The sequence below is a fragment of the Cherax quadricarinatus genome, chromosome 5 (genome assembly GCF_038502225.1).
Source record: "Cherax quadricarinatus isolate ZL_2023a chromosome 5, ASM3850222v1, whole genome shotgun sequence".
NCBI lineage: Eukaryota > Metazoa > Arthropoda > Malacostraca > Decapoda > Parastacidae > Cherax > Cherax quadricarinatus.
The window spans coordinates 21707987-21728329 of NC_091296.1; the positions used below are offsets into that span (position 1 = coordinate 21707987).

The window sequence follows — 20343 nt, forward strand, 5'->3', positions numbered from 1 at the left end:
ACATGGAAAGCATATAAATCTATAGGGGAAGGAAAGAGGGGTAGGGGTCGTCCTCGAAAGGGTTGGAAAGAGGGGGTAAAGGAGGTTTTGTGGGTGAGGGGCTTGGACTTCCAGCAAGCGTGCATGAGCGTGTTAGATAGGAGTGAATGGAGACGAATGATACTTGGGACCTGACGATCTGTTGGAGTGTGAGCAGGGTAATATTTAGTGAAGGGATTCAGGGAAACCGGTTATTTTCATATAGTCGGACTTGAGTCCTGGAAATGGGAAGTACAATGCCTGCACTTTAAAGGAGGGGTTTGGGATATTGGCAGTTTGGAGGGATATGTTGTGTATCTCTATACGTATATGCTTCTAAACTGTTGTATTCTGAGCACCTCTGCAAAAGCAGTGATAATGTGTGAGTGTGGTGAAAGTGTTGAATGATGATGAAAGTATTTTCTTTCTTTTTTTTGGGTCACCCTGCCTCGGTGGGAGACGACCGACTTGTTGAAAAAAAAAAAAAAAAAAAGAACAAGTAAAGGCTCCAAAGGTTCTGTACAAATTTCAAGAGTGGTCAAATAAGTGGTTGATTTAATTCAGTCCCATGAAGATTGGGGAAGGAAGAAGACCAGAAATGAGGCTGCAGAAAAATACCTAAGGGTGAGCATAATGCCCAGTATAATGCCAAAGATTCACATTAGCTTAATAACCTCTGCAGTCAGTATGTACTTGTCTTGCAAATCTAAGAGTAGCCTTCAGGAATGTCAGTAGATTCATTCTGGGCCCTCTATACAACATACTGGTACATTAGGCCCATCTTGGAGTATGCAGCACAAACATGGAGCCTGCACCTGAAAAAGCATGTTAAGAAACTGGAGAATGTGCAGAAATATGCAACTTAGCTTATTCCTGAGCTAAGGGGCATGAACTATGGGAAGAGACTAATGGAATTAGACCTAAAGCCATTAGAGGACAGAGGAACCAGGGTAAAACATGATAGCAACAGAAAATACTCATAAAAATTGGTAAGGTTGAGAGGGATAGGCTGTTTGAGAGGCGAGAAACAAGAACTTGGAGACACCATTTGAAGTTAAAGGCACAGATAAGCCACAGGGATGTTAGGATGTATTTTTTCTGTCTCACAGTAATTGGGAAGTGGAATGATCTTAGCGAGGAAGTGGAGGAGGCAGGCTTCATACACAGTTTTAAGATCTCATGCGGCTAAGAGGGAGTGAATCTGAAGAGTGGCAAATTAAGAGGCAGGGCCAGGATCTGAGTATCGACCCCTACAACCACAAATGAGTACAGGGAAGCTTCTTGATGAAGTTACTCTCTCAAGGAAGGGAAGGAAGGAAGTAGTGATTAAAAAGGATTTTATTAAGACTTGCAGTTATTTGCTAGATGATATTCTTATTATATAGGGTGTCCCTGAATCACAAATGCTAGAATTATGATGATTCATAAACAAGAAGTAAAAGACATATTCAGAACTGTTTTATGAATTCTAATCTACTGTTTTGAACATGTATGACACAACCACCATCTGTAGTCCTCTGCTACCATTTTCTATAGTGTAATAGGTTCAGGGTTACAAAAAGCTCGTTCCTAAGTTGAAACACCGGGATTGCAACGTGTTCACAAGCTGAAATGCCAGTAAAACAACTTGCTTTTAAGTTGAAACAATGGGAATTTAACTTGCACATAAGTTGTGCACCTACTTTATAGAAATATTTGTCTGTTTAACATTACTAAATAAGCTCTATGAAGGCTAATGAAAGCTATTACTCTCAAAGAGCTGAAAAGCACCAAATATTGTACAGAGTATATGATATAAGGTGGGAGTATGATATGAGTATTATCTGTGGCCTTTTCATGAACTAAAAGGTATGATAACTGAAATTCATAACTAGAAGCAAAAGATGTTGAAATAATCCGGATCTAGAAAACGCATGTTTATATTCTTGTCGTTACATCGGCCTGACACATGATTGAGGAGAGTTGTGTTGGTAACCAGCCACTTGATGCTGCAGTCACATGCCAGTTCTTCATCTGTTAAATATTAAAAATTGCTCATGTTATTGAATTTATTATTATTATGTGAAACAAATTCTAAACCTGTATGATCATACACTTTTAACCACATTAGTTGTCTCCCAAGGTAGGGTAACGTCTCTCCTCCAAAATAAAAGGAAATGCATTCACCATCCTTCATTCAAAAGCTGTCTTGCCAAAGGTACAGACACATCACAGTTTAAGTGACTGCATGTTGTCAGACTCAAGTCAGGCTCATTTGATTTAAGAAACAGGAGACAAAACATTTTAAATTAGATACAGTACGTACTTGGTGTGTATTCCTGGTTCAGCACATCTTTTTATTTATACTATCTGAAATTTTAATTTTATGAACTATTATAGATCCATGTAAAGCTGTTAACTGGTATTGTTAGTTTTAAAATGTGCATGCAGCTTCTTTAGCAATATGAAGAGATAGTTATTATTATATTAATGGGAAAACATTAAACTTGTAAGACCCATTCAGTGCCTGGGAAATGGTGAGATATCAGATTTGATACAAGGAAGAGGAGAGTAGTTCCAGTTGTTTAGATATTGCCCTTTACCAGGATTGAACTTGGGTTCTTCACTTGTGAGACGAATGTGCTACTTCCGAGGAGCTATGAGCCACCTCCTTACCCTTATCTAGGCATTGCTCACTTATATACATACTTTAATGCCAAAACATGAGCCACATATCTTGTTCCCCTGCAATCCTACTTTGTCTTATTTCATAATTCTGTAGTACACTTTACTGAATGCAGTTAACAGGCTTATTTCCTTATATGAAATTTGCTTTACTTTTCTGTTTTCCTTCACTTTAAGAACTACAGTATGCATGTTCTTTGCCAATCCTTAGTTACCTTCCATTCTTTCATATTTTTTTTTTTTTTATTATCACACCGGCCGATTCCCACCAAGGCAGGGTGGCCCGAAAAAGAAAAACTTTCACTATCATTCACTCCATCACTGTCTTGCCAGAAGGGTGCTTTACACTACAGTTTTTAAACTGCAACATTAACACCCATCCTTCAGAGTGCAGGCACTGTACTTCCCATCTCCAGGACTCAAGTCCGGCCTGCCGGTTTCCCTGAATCCCTTCATAAATGTTACTTTGCTCACACTCCAACAGCACGTCAAGTATTAAAAACCATTTGTCTCCATTCACTCCTATCAAACACGCTCACGCATGCCTGCTGGAAGTCCAAGCCCCTCGCACACAAAACCTCCTTTACCCCCTCCCTCCAACCCTTCCTAGGCCGACCCCTACCCCGCCTTCCTTCCACTACAGACTGATACACTCTTGAAGTCATTCTGTTTCGCTCCATTCTCTCTACATGTCCGAACCACCTCAACAACCCTTCCTCAGCCCTCTGGACAACAGTTTTGGTAATCCCGCACCTCCTCCTAACTTCCAAACTACGAATTCTCTGCATTATATTCACACCACACATTGCCCTCAGACATGACATCTCCACTGCCTCCAGCCTTCTCCTCGCTGCAACATTCATCACCCACGCTTCACACCCATATAAGAGCGTTGGTAAAACTATACTCTCATACATTCCCCTCTTTGCCTCCAAGGACAAAGTTCTTTGTCTCCACAGACTCCTAAGTGCACCACTCACTCTTTTTCCCTCATCAATTCTATGATTCACCTCATCTTTCATAGACCCATCCGCTGACACGTCCACTCCCAAATATCTAAATACGTTCACCTCCTCCATACTCTCTCCCTCCAATCTGATATTCAATCTTTCATCACCTAATCTTTTTGTTATCCTCATAACCTTACTCTTTCCTGTATTCACCTTTAATTTTCTTCTTTTGCACACCCTACCAAATTCATCCACCAATCTCTGCAACTTCTCTTCAGAATCTCCCAAGAGCACAGTGTCATCAGCAAAGAGCAGCTGTGACAACTCCCACTTTGTGTGTGATTCTTTATCTTTTAACTCCACGCCTCTTGCCAAGACCCTCGCATTTACTTCTCTTACAACCCCATCTATAAATATATTAAACAACCACGGTGACATCACACATCCTTGTCTAAGGCCTACTTTTACTGGGAAAAAATTTCCCTCTTTCCTACATACTCTAACTTGAGCCTCACTATCCTCGTAAAAACTCTTCACTGCTTTCAGTAACCTACCTCCTACACCATACACTTGCAACATCTGCCACATTGCCCCCCTATCCACCCTGTCATACGCCTTTTCCAAATCCATAAATGCCACAAAGACCTCTTTAGCCTTATCTAAATACTGTTCACTTATATGTTTCACTGTAAACACCTGGTCCACACACCCCCTACCTTTCCTAAAGCCTCCTTGTTCATCTGCTATCCTATTCTCCGTCTTACTCTTAATTCTTTCAATTATAACTCTACCATACACTTTACCAGGTACACTCAACAGACTTATCCCCCTATAATTTTTGCACTCTCTTTTATCCCCTTTGCCTTTATACAAAGGAACTATGCATGCTCTCTGCCAATCCCTAGGTACCTTACCCTCTTCCATACATTTATTAAATAATTGCACCAACCACTCCAAAACTATATCCCCACCTGCTTTTAACATTTCTATCTTTATCCCATCAATCCCGGCTGCCTTACCCCCTTTCATTTTACCTACTGCCTCACGAACTTCCCCCACACTCACAACTGGCTCTTCCTCACTCCTACAAGATGTTATTCCTCCTTGCCCTATACACGAAATCACAGCTTCCCTATCTTCATCAACATTTAACAATTCCTCAAAATATTCCTTCCATCTTCCCAATACCTCTAACTCTCCATTTAATAACTCTCCTCTCCTATTTTTAACTGACAAATCCATTTGTTCTCTAGGCTTTCTTAACTTGTTAATCTCACTCCAAAACTTTTTCTTATTTTCAACAAAATTTGTTGATAACATCTCACCCACTCTCTCATTTGTTCTCTTTTTACATTGCTTCACCACTCTCTTAACTTCTCTCTTTTTCTCCATATACTCTTCCCTCCTTGCATCACTTCTACTTTGTAAAAACTTCTCATATGCTAACTTTTTCTCCCTTACTACTCTCTTTACATCATCATTCCACCAATCGCTCCTCTTCCCTCCTGCACCCACTTTCCTGTAACCACAAACTTCTGCTGAACACTCTAACACTACATTTTTAAACCTACCCCATACCTCTTCGACCCCATTGCCTATGCTCTCATTAGCCCATCTATCCTCCAATAGCTGTTTATATCTTACCCTAACTGCCTCCTCTTTTAGTTTATAAACCTTTACCTCTCTCTTCCCTGATGCTTCTATTCTCCTTGTATCCCATCTACCTTTTACTCTCAGTGTAGCTACAACTAGAAAGTGATCTGATATATCTGTGGCCCCTCTATAAACATGTACATCCTGAAGTCTACTCAACAGTCTTTTATCTACCAATACATAATCCAACAAACTACTGTCATTTCGCCCTACATCATATCGTGTATACTTATTTATCCTCTTTTTCTTAAAATATGTATTACCTATAACTAAACCCCTTTCTATACAAAGTTCAATCAAAGAGCTCCCATTATCATTTACACCTGGCACCCCAAACTTACCTACCACACCCTCTCTAAAAGTTTCTCCTACTTTAGCATTCAAGTCCCCTACCACAATTACTCTCTCACTTGGTTCAAAGGCTCCTATACATTCACTTAACATCTCCCAAAATCTCTCTCTCTCCTCTGCATTCCTCTCTTCTCCAGGTGCATACACGCTTATTATGACCCACTTCTCGCATCCAACCTTTACTTTAATCCACATAATTCTTGAATTTACACATTCATATTCTCTTTTCTCCTTCCATAACTGATCATTTAACATTACTGCTACCCCTTCCTTTGCTCTAACTCTCTCAGATACTCCAGATTTAATCCCATTTATTTCCCCCCACTGAAACTCTCCTACCCCCTTCAGCTTTGTTTCGCTTAGGGCCAGGACATCCAACTTCTTTTCATTCATAACATCAGCAATCATCTGTTTCTTGTCATCCGCACTACATCCACGCACATTTAAGCAACCCAGTTTTATAAAGTTTTTCTTCTTCTCTTTTTTAGTAATTGTATACAGGAGAAGGGGTTACTAGCCCATTGCTCCCGGCATTTTAGTCGCCTCATACGACACGCATGGCTTACGGAGGAAAGATTCTTTTCCACTTCCCCATGGACAATAGAAGAAATAAAAAGAACAAGAGCTATTTAGAAAAAGGAGAAAAACCTAGATGTATGTATATATATATATGCATGTGCGTGTCTATGAAGTGTGACCAAAGTGTAAGTAGGAGTAGCAAGATATCCCTGTTATCTTAGCGTGTTTATGAGACAGAAAAAGAAACCAGCAATCCTACCATCATGCAAAACAGTTACAGGTTTTTGTTTCACAGTCATCTGGCAGGACGGTAGTACTTCCCTGGGTGGTTGCTGTCTACCAACCTACTACCTATATACAGCACCTGCCATTCCAAATCTAAACCCCATTTTTAACTTTATAATATTAGATATATGACAAACTAAACACCTGAAACTAAAATAGGTAATCAATTAAAATATTTCTTGCTGACTAGAATAATAACTTTCATAAGATAATGGTAAAGGAGGTAGTGTGTCCTAAACTTAATGGAAAGTTTAAAAATCTTTTTGACAAATTAAATACTGATGAAGGCATACCATAAAGCTAACTTTGCTACAGTAACTTCAAGTAGGTAATCACATGAGCACATACATAGGCACACATGAGAGTTTATTGAGCTCAGTAACCCACTTCAATAAAACTTACTGTGTATCCAGAGTTGAGGTTTTCCCCAGTCATTGTGGACAATATTTTGTTGGGCCATATGTTGCAGGAGAGGCTGGAAGAAGGCCTGGTCAAGGCTTTGCAGCCCTGTTTCTCTCAGGTCCACCCAGCTCGGTAGAGACCCTGCACAGTGGTAATTCATATACTTTTGTTAAATATTTAGGACAGTACAGTATATGTAATTTCTTACAAAGTTCTTCTGAATTTTTTTTTTTTTGGGGGGGGGAGGGGGGGGTGATGTGTCATAATTTACATCAGATAATGATTAAAGCAAGAAAAAGAGCACTTATGCAGGGATTCAGGAAAACTGGTTAGCCAGAATTGAATTTCAGAAATGGAAAGTACAGTGCCTGCACTCTGAAGGAAGGGTAAGAAAGTTAGTTTGGAGGGTCATATGAATTGTAATGTCTGTACATTACAATTATTGAATGAGTGATGTGAATGTATTTACTTCTTTGAGTCCCTTCACTATGATGGGAAATGGCTTATCTGGTAAGCAAATGTTAAAACAAATTTACTTACTTGTGGTTAAATACACTGAATCCTCAATTTAATGATCTCACTTTAATAAACTTTTGACTTTTTTTTTATTAACACACTGGCCGATTCCCACCAAGGCAGGGTGGCCCGAAAAAGAAAAACTTTCACCATCATTCACTCCATCACTGTCTTGCCAGAAGGGTGCTTTACACTACAGTTTTTAAACTGCAACATTAACACCCCTCCTTCAGAGTGTAGGCACTGTACTTCCCATCTCCAGGACTCAAGTCCGGCCTGCCGGTTTCCCTGAATCCCTTCATAAATGTTACTTTGCTCACATTCCAACAGCACGTCAAGTATTAAAAACCATTTGTCTCCATTCACTCCTATCAAACACGCTCACGCATGCCCACTGGAAGTCCAAGCCCCTCGCACACAAAACCTCCTTTACCCCCTCCCTCCAACCTTTCCTAGGCCGACCCCTACCCCGCCTTCCTTCCACTACAGACTGATACACTCTTGAAGTCATTCTGTTTTGCTCCATTCTCTCTACATGTCCGAACCACCTCAACAACCCTTCCTCAGCCCTCTGGACAACAGTTTTGGCAATCCTGCACCTCCTCCTAACTTCCAAACTACGAATTCTCTGCATTATATTCACACCACACATTGCCCTCAGACATGACATCTCCACTGCCTCCAGCCTTCTCCTCGCGGCAACATTCATCACCCATGTTTCACACCCATACAGGAGTGTTGGTAAAACTATACTCTCATACATTCCCCTCTTTGCTTCCAAGGACAAAGTTCTTTGTCACCACAGACTCCCAAGTGCACCGCTCACCCTTTTCCCCTCATCAATTCTATGATTCACCTCATCTTTCATAGACCCATCCGCTGACACGTCCACTCCCAAATATCTGAATACATTCACCTCCTCCGTACTCTCTCCCTCCAATCTGATATCCAATCTTTCATCACCTAATCTTTTTGTTATCCTCATGACCTTACTCTTTCCTGTATTCACTTTCAATTTTCTTCTTTTACATACCCTACCAAATTCATCCACCAACCTCTGCAACTTCTCTTCAGAATCACCCAAGAGCACAGTGTCATCAGCAAAGAGCAACTGTGACAACTCCCACTTTATGTGTGATTCTTTATCTTTTAACTCCACACCTCTTGCCAAGACCCTCGCATTTACTTCTCTTACAACCCCATCTATAAATGTATTGAACAACCACGGTGACATCACACATCCTTGTCTAAGGCCTACTTTTACTGGAAAATAATCTCCCTCTTTCCTACATACTGTAACTTGAGCCTCACTATCCTCGTAAAAACTCTTCACTGCTTTCAGTAACCTACCTCCTATACCATACATCTGCAACATCTGCCACATTGCCCCCCTATCCACCCTGTCATACGCCTTTTCCAAATCCATAAATGCCACAAAAACCTCTTTAGCCTTATCTAAATACTGTTCACTTAAATGTTTCACTGTAAACACCTGGTCCACACACCCCCTACCTTTCCTAAAGCCTCCTTGTTCATCTGCTATCCTATTCTTCGTCTTACTCTTAATTCTTTCAATAATAACTCTACCATACACTTTACCAGGTATACTCAACAGACTTCTCCCCCTATAATTTTTGCACTCTCTTTTGTCCCCTTTGCCTTTATACGAAGGAACTATGCATGCTCTCTGCCAATCCCTAGGTACCTTACCCTCTTCCATACATTTATTAAATAATAGCACCAACCACTCCAAAACTATATCCCCACCTGCTTTTAACATTTCTATCTTTATCCCATCAATCCCAGCTGCCTTACCCCCTTTCATTTTACCTACTGCCTCACGAACTTCCCCCACACTCACAACTGGCTCTTCCTCACTCCTACAAGATGTTATTCCTCCTTGCCCTATACACGAAATCACAGCTTCCCTATCTTCATCAACATTCAACAATTCCTCAAAATATTCCCTCCATCTTCCCAATACCTCTAACTCTCCATTTAATAACTCTCCTCTCCTATTTTTAACTGACAAATCTATTTGTTCTCTAGGCTTCCTTAACTTGTTAATCTCACTTCAAAACTTTTTCTTATTTTCAACAAAATTTGTTGATAACATCTCACCCACTCTCTCATTTGCTCTCTTTTTACATTGCTTCACCACTCTCTTAACCTCTCTCTTCTTCTCCATATACTCCTCCCTCCTTGCATCACTTCTACTTTGTAAAAACTTCTCATATGCTAACTTTTTCTCCCTTACTACTCTCTTTACATCATCATTCCACCAATCGCTCCTCTTCCCTCCCGCACCCACTTTCCTGTAACCACAAACTTCTGCTGAACACTTTAACACTACATTTTTAAACCTACCCCATACCTCTTCGACCCCATTGCCTATGCTCTCATTAGCCCATCTATCCTCCAATAGTTGTTTATATCTTACCCTAACTGCCTCCTCTTTTATTTTATAAACCTTCACCTCTCTCTTACCTGATGCTTCTATTCTCCTTGTATCCCATCTACCTTTTACTCTCAGTATAGCTACAACTAAAAAGTGATCTGATATATCTGTGGCCCCTCTATAAACATGTACATCCTGAAGTCTACTCAACAGTCTTTTATCTACCAATACATAATCCAACAAACTACTGTCATTTCGCCCTACATCATATCTTGTATACTTATTTATCCTCTTTTTCTTAAAATATGTATTACCTATAACTAAACCCCTTTCTATACAAAGTTCAGTCAAAGGGCTCCCATTATCATTTACACCTGGCACCCCAAACTTACCTACCACACCCTCTCTAAAAGTTTCTCCTACTTTAGAATTCAGGTCCCCTACCACAATTACTCTCTCACTTGGTTCAAAGGTTCCTATACATTCACTTAACATCTCCCAAAATCTCTCTCTCTCCTCTACATTCCTCTCTTCTCCAGGTGCATACACGCTTATTATGACCCACTTTTCGCATCCAACCTTTACTTTAATCCACATAATCCTTGAATTTACACATTCATATTCTCTTTTCTCCTTCCATAACTGATCCTTCAACATTATTGCTACCCCTTCCTTAGCTTTAACTCTCTCAGATACTCCAGATTTAATCCCATTTATTTCTCCCCACCGAAACTCCCCTACCCCCTTCAGCTTTGTTTCGCTTAGGGCCAGGACATCCAACTTCTTTTCATTCATAACATCAGCAATCATCTGTTTCTTGTCATCCGCACTACATCCACGCACATTCAAGCATCCCAGTTTTATAAAGTTTTTCTTCTTCTCTTTTTTAGTAAATGTTTACAGGAGAAGGGGTTACTAGCCCATTGCTCCCGGCATTTTAGTCGCCTCATACGACATGCATGGCTTACGGAGGAAAGATTCTTTTCCACTTCCCCATGGACAATAGAAGAAATAAAGAAGAACAAAAGCTATTTAGAAAAAGGAGAAAAAACCTAGATGTATGTATATATATATGCATGTGCGTGTCTGTGAAGTGTGACCAAACTGTAAGTAGGAGTAGCAAGATATCCCTGTTATCTAGCGTGTTTATGAGACAGAAAAAGACACCAGCAATCCTACCATCATGTAAAACAGTTACAGGTTTCTGTTTCACAGTCATCTGGCAGGACGGTAGTACTTCCCTGGGTGGTTGCTGTCTACCAACCTACTACCTATAAACTTTTGATATACAGGACAAAATTTGCTGGGTCATTTAATTTAGAAACAACAGACAGTTGTTACTATCATGGCAAAAAATTGCATCTTTATCCACAATAATCACCATAACCAGCCACTCACTCCCCTCTATTAGCTCAGTAAATTGAGGGTTTACCATGTTTTGACAGTTTATGTAACGTACCTTACCCTGTCTTAAAATATAGAAAAAAAAATTCTAACTGCACATAACATTCCTCAATTGACACTAGGGAATGCATAGAAAACTCATGGTATAAAATGAAGATAAGTTGAGTATGGAGCCTACACCCACAGCTTAATTCCAGAGGTTTGCCTCCAGACAGATACCAGAGCTTAGAAACAAAAGCAGCAATGTAAGACTGCATATACTGAATAAACTTTGATTAAAAGGAGAAATGATTACACCATACAAATTACTCTAGGGAATATGAAAGATGGGCATAAATATACTGTTCACCAACAAAAGAAACCAAGACAGTGGATGCTGAACAGCTAAAGGAGTCAGATTTTTTAGCATGCTGTACCTTTACAGCAAATAAGCTTACAAAGCTGCACATACATCATCCCCAGTCACATAGTCGTGCAGTACTTAACAGGAGTTGGGAACACAGAATGGTAATTACACATTTGATTAATATCTTCAGGCCAATACTAAATTTGTCAATGCTGTTAAAAATATTTTATAAAATAAAGTACTGAAGTTAATATGTTTTGTCAAGTTGAAGCACAACATTCTAAATCTCCGGAAACTTGGATTCAGTCCAAAAGAAAAAAAAAGCACAAATGGTGGCTTAATAAGAAGTCAGACATTGTCTTGATAATAAATACTGTCACTTGGACTGATTATTGATCTTTGAAATCCTTTTTACACTGTTGACCCTAACAACTTTCAACTTGTACTACAGTAAATTGCTGGGGATACTAGGTGAAGAACACACACCTATTTTTCTCATATTTTTTAGGTTCGTAAGTCACGGAAATCATTAGTAGCACAGTTTTTAGGAACGTAACCCGTGCAAATTATAATTGTCCACTATACAGGAGGGCCCTGTTTTACAGCATTTTGCAAATGAAACAGTTTTCGATTATACCCATTCTTCATTTATTCAGACTTCCTACAATAAATGTATTTACCACTCGCTATAAGTTAAGGATGAAAATATTTTAAGGTAAGTAATGTGTGTACTGTATATGCATTTTTAGGCCTAGCCTTACTGCTCACTTAATATATGATAGTGTAAACATGTTATCAGGCTGTTGCATGTTAGTGATTTTTCGCTTTACAGAAGTAGCCTGGAACCTAAGCTGCTGTATAAGTGAGGTTCTTCTGTACAAGTTTTTTAAAATAGTGATAGACATTCTAAATAAATATTAAAGAGCTCGTAACTATTAACTGGTGGGTTGTATGCATACAACCCACCATGTAATGATTTTTTTTTTTTTTTGTAAGTGGGGTCCTATTTATTCACTGTAAACACAGCTAATCTATAATGGTAGCCGTAAGACTACATTGCACTTCTTAGCTCGGTATGCCTTCCGGTATGGCTCCTATTTTCTCCCTTGATTTTTGACTCAGAGCCAGTAGTAGTCTGAACAATCCGCTAGGCTGGACCATCAGCTTACTACTAGCTGTGCTGCACTTACGATGTTTACATGATTAAAGAACAAAAGACACAATACTGTGACTGGAACAATACACAAATGCCCAAACATAGGAGAGAGAAGCTTATGATGACGTTTCGGTCCGACTTGGACCATTTACAAGTCCAAGTCGGATGAAAACATCATGAGCTTCTCTCCTATGTGCAGGGTTATTTGTGTAATGGCTATATGATTGCTCCTAATATGCAAAATGACATAGCCAGTTGTGTTTTCCTCTACCTGCCAGTCCTATAGGGGACTGATTTGTGGCTTGTATTCTTTTAATGTTGGTTCAACAGCGAGAACATGCTGCCTCTCAGACCCAAGGGGCCAGCAGAGTGAGGTTAGTGTATTACTTCCCACTTCAAGATTAAATATTATGTGATAAAATCATAAAAAAAACCTGAGATAGAAAAAATATAGGTGTAAATATAACAATAGGTTATCAGCAGAGCCACATACACACTTTGGCACTCTTTTCATATTTCAAGATAAATTTCACAGGCATATGGATGGTAAAAATTATAAAAAGCTTAACAATATACAATAGACCAAAACTGAAATATACAGTATAACAGCAATTATGCAGTTAAGACTAAAGACAATATAATGCCCTTGTTGGTAGACAGGAAAGATGCAATTACCATATGTATGATACAGTAAATAAAAGAAAACAGATGGAGATTTTTTGATACTATTAGCATAGAGAAGGACACAATTTCAAATTACATTACAAAAAAGTAGTAAGAAAATAGCCACTAGAAAATATTTCTTCTTACTGAGTGGAAGCCTTGAAATGGGATTCAAGAAAAGGATGTGTGCTACAACTACTGGAACATTCAAAATGTAACCAAGAGCACAATTCTGTTTCTATAACTGCAAATAGGTAATCGCTTACAGTGTATGAAAGTGAAACGGAGGACATTTGTATTTCAACAGGAGAAACCTGACGAGCTGTTGGAATGTGAGCAGGGTAATATTTTGTGAAGGGATTCAGGGAAACCAGTTAGCCGGACTTGAGTCCTGGAAATGGGAAATATCTGCACTTTAAAGGAGGGGTTTGGGATATTAGCAGTTTGGAGGGACTTCTGAACTGTCATATCTGAGCACCTCTGCAAAGACAGTAATTATGTATGAGTGAGATGAGTGTTGAATGATGATCAAAGTATTTTCTTTGTGGGGATTTTCTTTCTTTTTGGGTCACCTTGCCTAGGTGGGAGACGACCGACGTGTTGGGAAAAAAAAACTACCATATAATTTAGAAAATCTATATCATATAATTTGAATGAATATGACATCTTGAAGGTCAGTATGTGTGCTTTCTACCTTGATTTCAAGTCTGTACTCTGGCAATGTAACTGATTTAATAAGCATTAAGATAAGTAAGGATTTATGTTATACATAATTATAATTGTAGACACTTACCATTATGAAAAGCTGTCTCACTAAGCTTAGTAATAGGGGTGTGACGGAAGCTGAGGAACCATGGGGCTGAGGTGGGTGTTTCCATGCTGCTTATGCCCACCTCTATTACATTCGTGTAACTCAGATCAACATACTCCAGACTTCTCAACCCATGGAAAGACCCTTTCAATAAAAGAAATTTTCTGTCAGGGTACGTTGTTAAAGTAGCAATGTTTTCATTAGTGAGAGCACTGATTTAATATATGGTATTTCATGTATTTTCACTGCTTCATTCCCATGTTTAATTTTCTACAGCTATTGCATTTTAGTGTATTGTACTATTGCTGTATGCAATCCTTTGCTGTTGTCAAAGGTTATATTTCACGAAAACCATGCCAACAGTAAGATGATAATTCAGTGGGAAATGGGGGGGTTTAGGAACTTGAGTCAATAAACCCTTCCCTACTTTAGAGATTGCTTTTGGCAGTAAATTAATATTAACACTGTATTGATTTGAAGAGGTGAATGACTTGTGTAGTGGAGACTTCAGTGAATACATGGCAGGAACAGAGAGAGAAAAAAAGAGTGAGCAAGGTGATAATAGTAATTATGTAAAACCCAAAGAAAACAGGATGGCCAAAGCAGAAATACAAGAAACACTTAGCAGTAATATAAATCCTAGAAAATGCAGCACAAAGTGAATAGAACAGAAACAAAATTACTGTTTTATGTAGGCTTTAATCATGATCGTGACTGGGAGAACTGGGAACCACATGAAGGACCAGAAATGTAGGGAGATGAACTAATGGAAGCATTGATGGGGAAACTTCATGAGCCAACATGTTAGAAACCACACGTATACGAGGGAAGAATGAACCAGCAGGACTGGACTTGCTCTTTCCCCAAGTGAAGTAGACATAGCTGAAATTTATTGAGGACCGTTTAAAAGCCAATGACGACATGGTCAGAAGTTTTGACTACCAAGGTGTGGATGGAGAGAAACGTGAGCAGAGAGTTAAAAGAAAACCATTCCATAAAAGAGGTAATTATGCTGGAATTAGTGCTTCTAAATGAAGTTTAGTGGGACTGAGAAGTGGAACGCAAGGCAGTACACGAGATAATGGCGAAATTACTCGAGGTATATGAGGCAGTTACATAAAGTTGCACTAGCTATAAATAAAGGGAATACAAAGAAAAGGGTCCATAATTTACAGAGAAGTGCATTGAACAAAAGCTAAAGAGTAACAAGACATGGAAAACACAGAAAAAAATGGCAACAAACAGGCAACTAAGCAGTAATTCCAGGAACGACTATACAAGGATAACCCTCAAAGGAGTTACCTTGATGCTAGTAAGGGACTCTTGATCTAAGATGTTGAGCCTGTAATCCAAATTCTTGAATCGAGTCAGAATGGCTTCCATTCCCTTAGTCATTATATGACCATGACTATTATAATAATAATAATATACAAGGATAAGAAAGAAATAGAAAAGATATAGCACTGGTTAAATCATATCCTAAGCTGATGCACACTCAGATATGGAGAATGACTGTAAAGGACCAGGAAGTAAACAAAGAGGGAGCTGACAAAGGATGACTAGGAGATATGCATTTATTTGAAAAGAAGGTTGAGAGACTCGTATAGAAGAACTGGGAATAATGGCAGAAGGGGGAGAGAAGCGAACTGCAAAGATTTTAATTTAGACTAAGTGTCATACACAGTTTCAAGAGCAGTTATGATTGGGCCCTGGAGGCCAAGAATCAGTAAAGTCAGTTAATATGAGTTAAATGCAGTAGAGCAAGCATTCAGCCCTTACAAACACAACTAGGTAATTACAGTACATATATTTAAGGGAAATGCTAAAGCTGTAAGGGCCATCCAACATCTGGGGAATGAGAGGTAACCAGCCTCAATCCAAGGAAAAGGAGGACAATTGCAGTTCCTTGGCTCAAGAGCCCCTTGCCAGAATCAAGGAAGGGCACGTACCTAATAGGATCTGATAAGATGGGTCTTAGAAGATTGGGCAGATGAAATCAGTTATCTTTGGAAAACCTTTTGGATTTTGCTTCAAGAGTAAACTGATGAAAAATGGCAGACAGTGTATTCAAAGGTGACATATGTACCTGTCACCGGTTTCCAGATTTCTTAGTCTTAAAGTTCAGCCAAAAGCCAGACTTCTTGTTGACTGCTTGATCAACCAGGTTGTTGCTCTTAATGGTTGCTGGTTTCCATAGTCATCACAACACGACTGATATCTCACTTGTTGCAGGAGGTGATCCAGTTTCCTCCTGGAAACCTTTATCTTTAATCTGACATTATTTCTTTTATATCTGCTGATGAAAGTTGAAGAGAGTTGTACTGATGTCAACAGTGTTCTCAATTTGTGCCCTTGGCACAAATATAAACAAAGTTTTCCAGTGGGCAACGGAAAACAATATGTTCAATGATGACAAATTCCATCTACTCTGTTATGGAAAACTGGAGGGGATAATAACTAGAACAGAGTATACTACAAACTCTGGCCATACAATAGAGTGGAAAAATAATGTAAGGGACCTGGGAGTAGTAATGTCTGAGGATCTCACTTTCAAGGATCACAACAGTGCCACAATCACAAGTGCAAAGAAAATGATAGGATGGATAATGAGAACGCTCAAAACGAGGGATGCCAAGCCAATGATGATCCTTTTCAAATCACTTGTTCTCTCTAGGCTGGAATACTGCTGTACATTAACATCTCCATTCAAAGCAGGTGAAATTGTAGATCTAGAGAGAGTACAGAGAACCTTTACTGGACGTATAAGTCCTGTCAAGCAACTTAACTACTGGGAACACTTGGAAGCACTTGACCTGTACTCGTTGGAACACATGAGAGAGAGATATATCATAATCTACACTTGGAAAATCCTGGAAGGAATGGTCCTGAATCTGCACACAGAAATCACCCCCTACGAAAGTAAAAGACTGGGCAGGCGATGCAAAATACCCCAATTAAAAGTAGGGGCGCCATTGGTACACTAAGAGAAAACACCATAAGTGTCTGGGGCCCAAGACTGTTCAACAGCCTCCCACCAAGCATAAGGGGAATTACCAATAAACCCCTGGCTGCCCTCAAGAGAGAGCTGAACAGATAGCTAAAGTCAGTGCCGGATCAGCCGGGCTGTGGTTCATATGTTGGACTGCGTGCGGCCAGCAGTAACAGCCTGGATGATCAGGCCCTGATCCACCGGGAGGCCGGGTCACGGACCGGGCCGCGGGGGCGTTGATCTCCGGAATAACCTCCAGGTTGGCACAGGTGCTCATCGTTGAGTTTAGTCTACATATTCTCCCATATCTCTTACTGCATTACATTGTTATGACAGTATATTTGCCGAGTGTATATTGTCAATTTCAGAGAACACATTTTAAATGCTTTGAAATATTCCTTGTAGTTTAGATGTTTTGGTGACTCCGGCAGAAAATAATCTCTCCTTCCATGAAAGACATGAGCATTGAACATTGCTTTAAAAGCTAGACCCCACGTTATTTGAAAAGTCTCATCATCGGCGTAATTTCTTTGCCATTTTCCTGGCATTGCACGAGTTTGCTTTAATGTGTACTCCTCCAAACGACAGGTCATCTCACATTATTCTAATTAGGTCTTTTATGCTGTGGGAGGGTCTGTGTTTTATGTACTTGCTTTTAGATCATATTTTTCCAGATCTAAACAGTTGGGATTTATAACTGTTGAACATGTGGGTCAGCGGGTCACTAACAGTAACAGTCTGGTTGAACATGCAGTCAACAAGCAATCCTAGCCAAAGACCGGGCTGCAAGGGCAGAAAAATCCTCGAAACCGGTCACAGGTAAATCATAATCACAGGTAAAATAGCATTTTTATCTGACCACAAGAAGACTGTTAATACCCTCTGATCACAGGAAGACTGTTGGTATCTGCAAAGACCGATACTGAACTGTGGTTAGTGTATTTACATGTCAGTGTGTGGAATGAGGATGACAAGCAGCATAGGTGCCAGGGCTGTGCCTTGCAGTACTGATCTTTATAATTTACTACAACTTCATTCTGCTTGCTTTACTGCTACATTGTAATGTTTGACATTTGGACATACGTTACCCCTATCGTTCCTGTTATATTTGTTAATTTGACTTTCCCTTCGTGTTCTAAAATAATAATGTCGTTATGGCTTTTCATAATACTGGTAATTTGCCTTCTTGGCACCCTTCCAAAGATTTTTTTATATTTGTTATTGCTACTTGGCCCCTGGTCTGTATTTTTATTAATTGCTCTACTGCTTCCTGAGTGTTGTACAGATATTGCCTTTCTTTAGAGACTTTCGGATTTCATCTGTTTAAGGTTCACTTGACAAGCAGTGTTGTGAAAATACGGGAGAAAAAAATTTAGAAGTGAATAAAGTACTTTCATATCAAGACTAACTAGGCTATTGATTAGGTTTCCTTCGGTAATTTATTGTATAAAGTATCAGATCTCCTAAGCTATTATAGTCACAAAAATTATTCAAGAAAGAACTGGATAGGCTGCTCCCATCTATTTAGATTTCTAAAAAGTTTTTGAACCTAGGGGAGCCGACATTGGAGTGTCACAACTGTTACACTGTGGCAGTTCTACATTGTATGTTACCTTGTGGCAGGGTGGTAATAGGGTTTCCCCATAACATGAGGGAGCGTAATGCAGACAGGAGGGCCAGTTGTGGGGGTAGATATTCCAGGCGGTTTGAATGGAGGTCAAGGAACTGAAGGGAAGGTAGGGAAGTGAGGGCGAACTGGTGGAGGGTGTGGAGACGGTTGTTGGAGATGCTGAGGTGGAGGACGGCGGGCAGCTCGGAGACCCCCGCTGGCACTTCACTCAACCCATTGTCATCCAGGGAGATAAACTGTAACTGCTGGAACACTTTGAGGTTAATTAGCGGGAACATAGTGATGTTGTTGTTTCGCAAATCTAACACACGAAGGGTGGCACGGGAAGACCAGAAGGCCTTCTCCGCCAGGCGGGCCAGCGCATGGTTGTACTTGACATGGATATGCGTAAAACTCAGGTTGTTGAAGGAGTGGTCGTCGAGGCCGAGCAGTTCGGAGCTCATGAGAACGAGGCGCACCGTGGCATTCCTGTAGTCAGCCAACATCGGAGGAGGGCTAGTAAAGCTACTCGCCACGTCTGCGCTGGTCTGTGCCATAGAGCAGTCCACCAGTAGTTGGCCATCACTCTGCACCACACACACGCATGGTGTTCCACACACTGACGCACGCCCACCACGACCACCTGACCACCGCTCTAGCTCCGACCATGGCACCCGACCACCCCACCCCTTCCTCTCCACTACCAATAACCCTTGTGATGCGTCCTGCACACCTACCACCCAGTATACCACTATTATTACGCTAAACTTCATTATATACTTTTGTAATAAACAAGATTTAATTTAATATTCCCACACTACAAAAAAATATTTTGCTTCAAAGAATGATGCGATATTGTTTTCTGTTAAAGTCAGGTGGCGGCAGGCCGCAGTGGGCAGTTAAGACAAAGGTGGAAGGTGATACTGAGTGTTGGTGATATTGGATCAGGAACGAGCCTGGTTAGTGCTTGTGATATTGGATCAGGAGCGAGCGTGGTTAGTGCTTGTGATATTGGATCAGGAGCGAGCGTGGTTAGTGATATTGGATCAGGAGCGAGCGTGTTTAGTGCTTGTGATATTGGATCAGGAGCGAGCGTGGTTAGTGATATTGGATCAGGAGCGAGCGTGGTTAGTGATATTGGATCAGGAGCGAGCGTGGTTAGTGCTTGTGATATTGGATCAGGAGCGAGCGTGGTTAGTGATATTGGATCAGGAGCGAGCGTGGTTAGTGGTATTGGATCAGGAGCGAGCGTGGTTAGTGATATTGGATCAGGAGCGAGCGTGGTTAGTGTTTGTGATATTTATTGTTTGAAAAGTGAGTGTGGCTGTGTTGACGGTGGAGGTTAGTGTAGGGTTGTGGCGCCGAGTGTACGTCAACTGGGCTCCGGCAGCACCATGTCTCTTTATCAACACACCATAACACTGACTCCGCCCACTCTTCCACCCACCTTTCCCTCATCTACCGCCAAATGGAGCTTTTGGTCATTGACCGAGGCCTTTCTCTGGCTTGTTGATAGTAACACACTAGGCAGGGGTCTGTCATAAGATGGACAGTTCACTTGTGACGACCCATTGATGGACACACGTTCTCCTTCAGCGGAGGAGGGGAT

The 20343-nt window shown here is 40.3% G+C and overlaps 2 protein-coding genes across 4 annotated transcripts in view; one reads left to right on the plus strand and one right to left on the minus strand.

The window, feature by feature from the left end:
• The window catches only part of shtd (anaphase promoting complex subunit 1), a 148066-nt gene that overhangs the window by 70109 nt on the left and 57614 nt on the right, over positions 1-20343 (plus strand). The window lies entirely within an intron of this gene.
• On the minus strand, positions 1430-19692 carry LOC128684801 (oplophorus-luciferin 2-monooxygenase non-catalytic subunit). The gene is made up of 4 exons (XM_053771079.2): positions 18739-19692; positions 14119-14280; positions 6843-6983; positions 1430-2031 (listed from the first exon to the last, which is right to left on the minus strand). The coding sequence occupies exons 1-4, from the start codon at positions 19505-19507 to the stop codon at positions 1889-1891; spliced, it is 1215 nt and encodes a 404-aa protein (XP_053627054.2). The 5' UTR covers positions 19508-19692; the 3' UTR covers positions 1430-1888.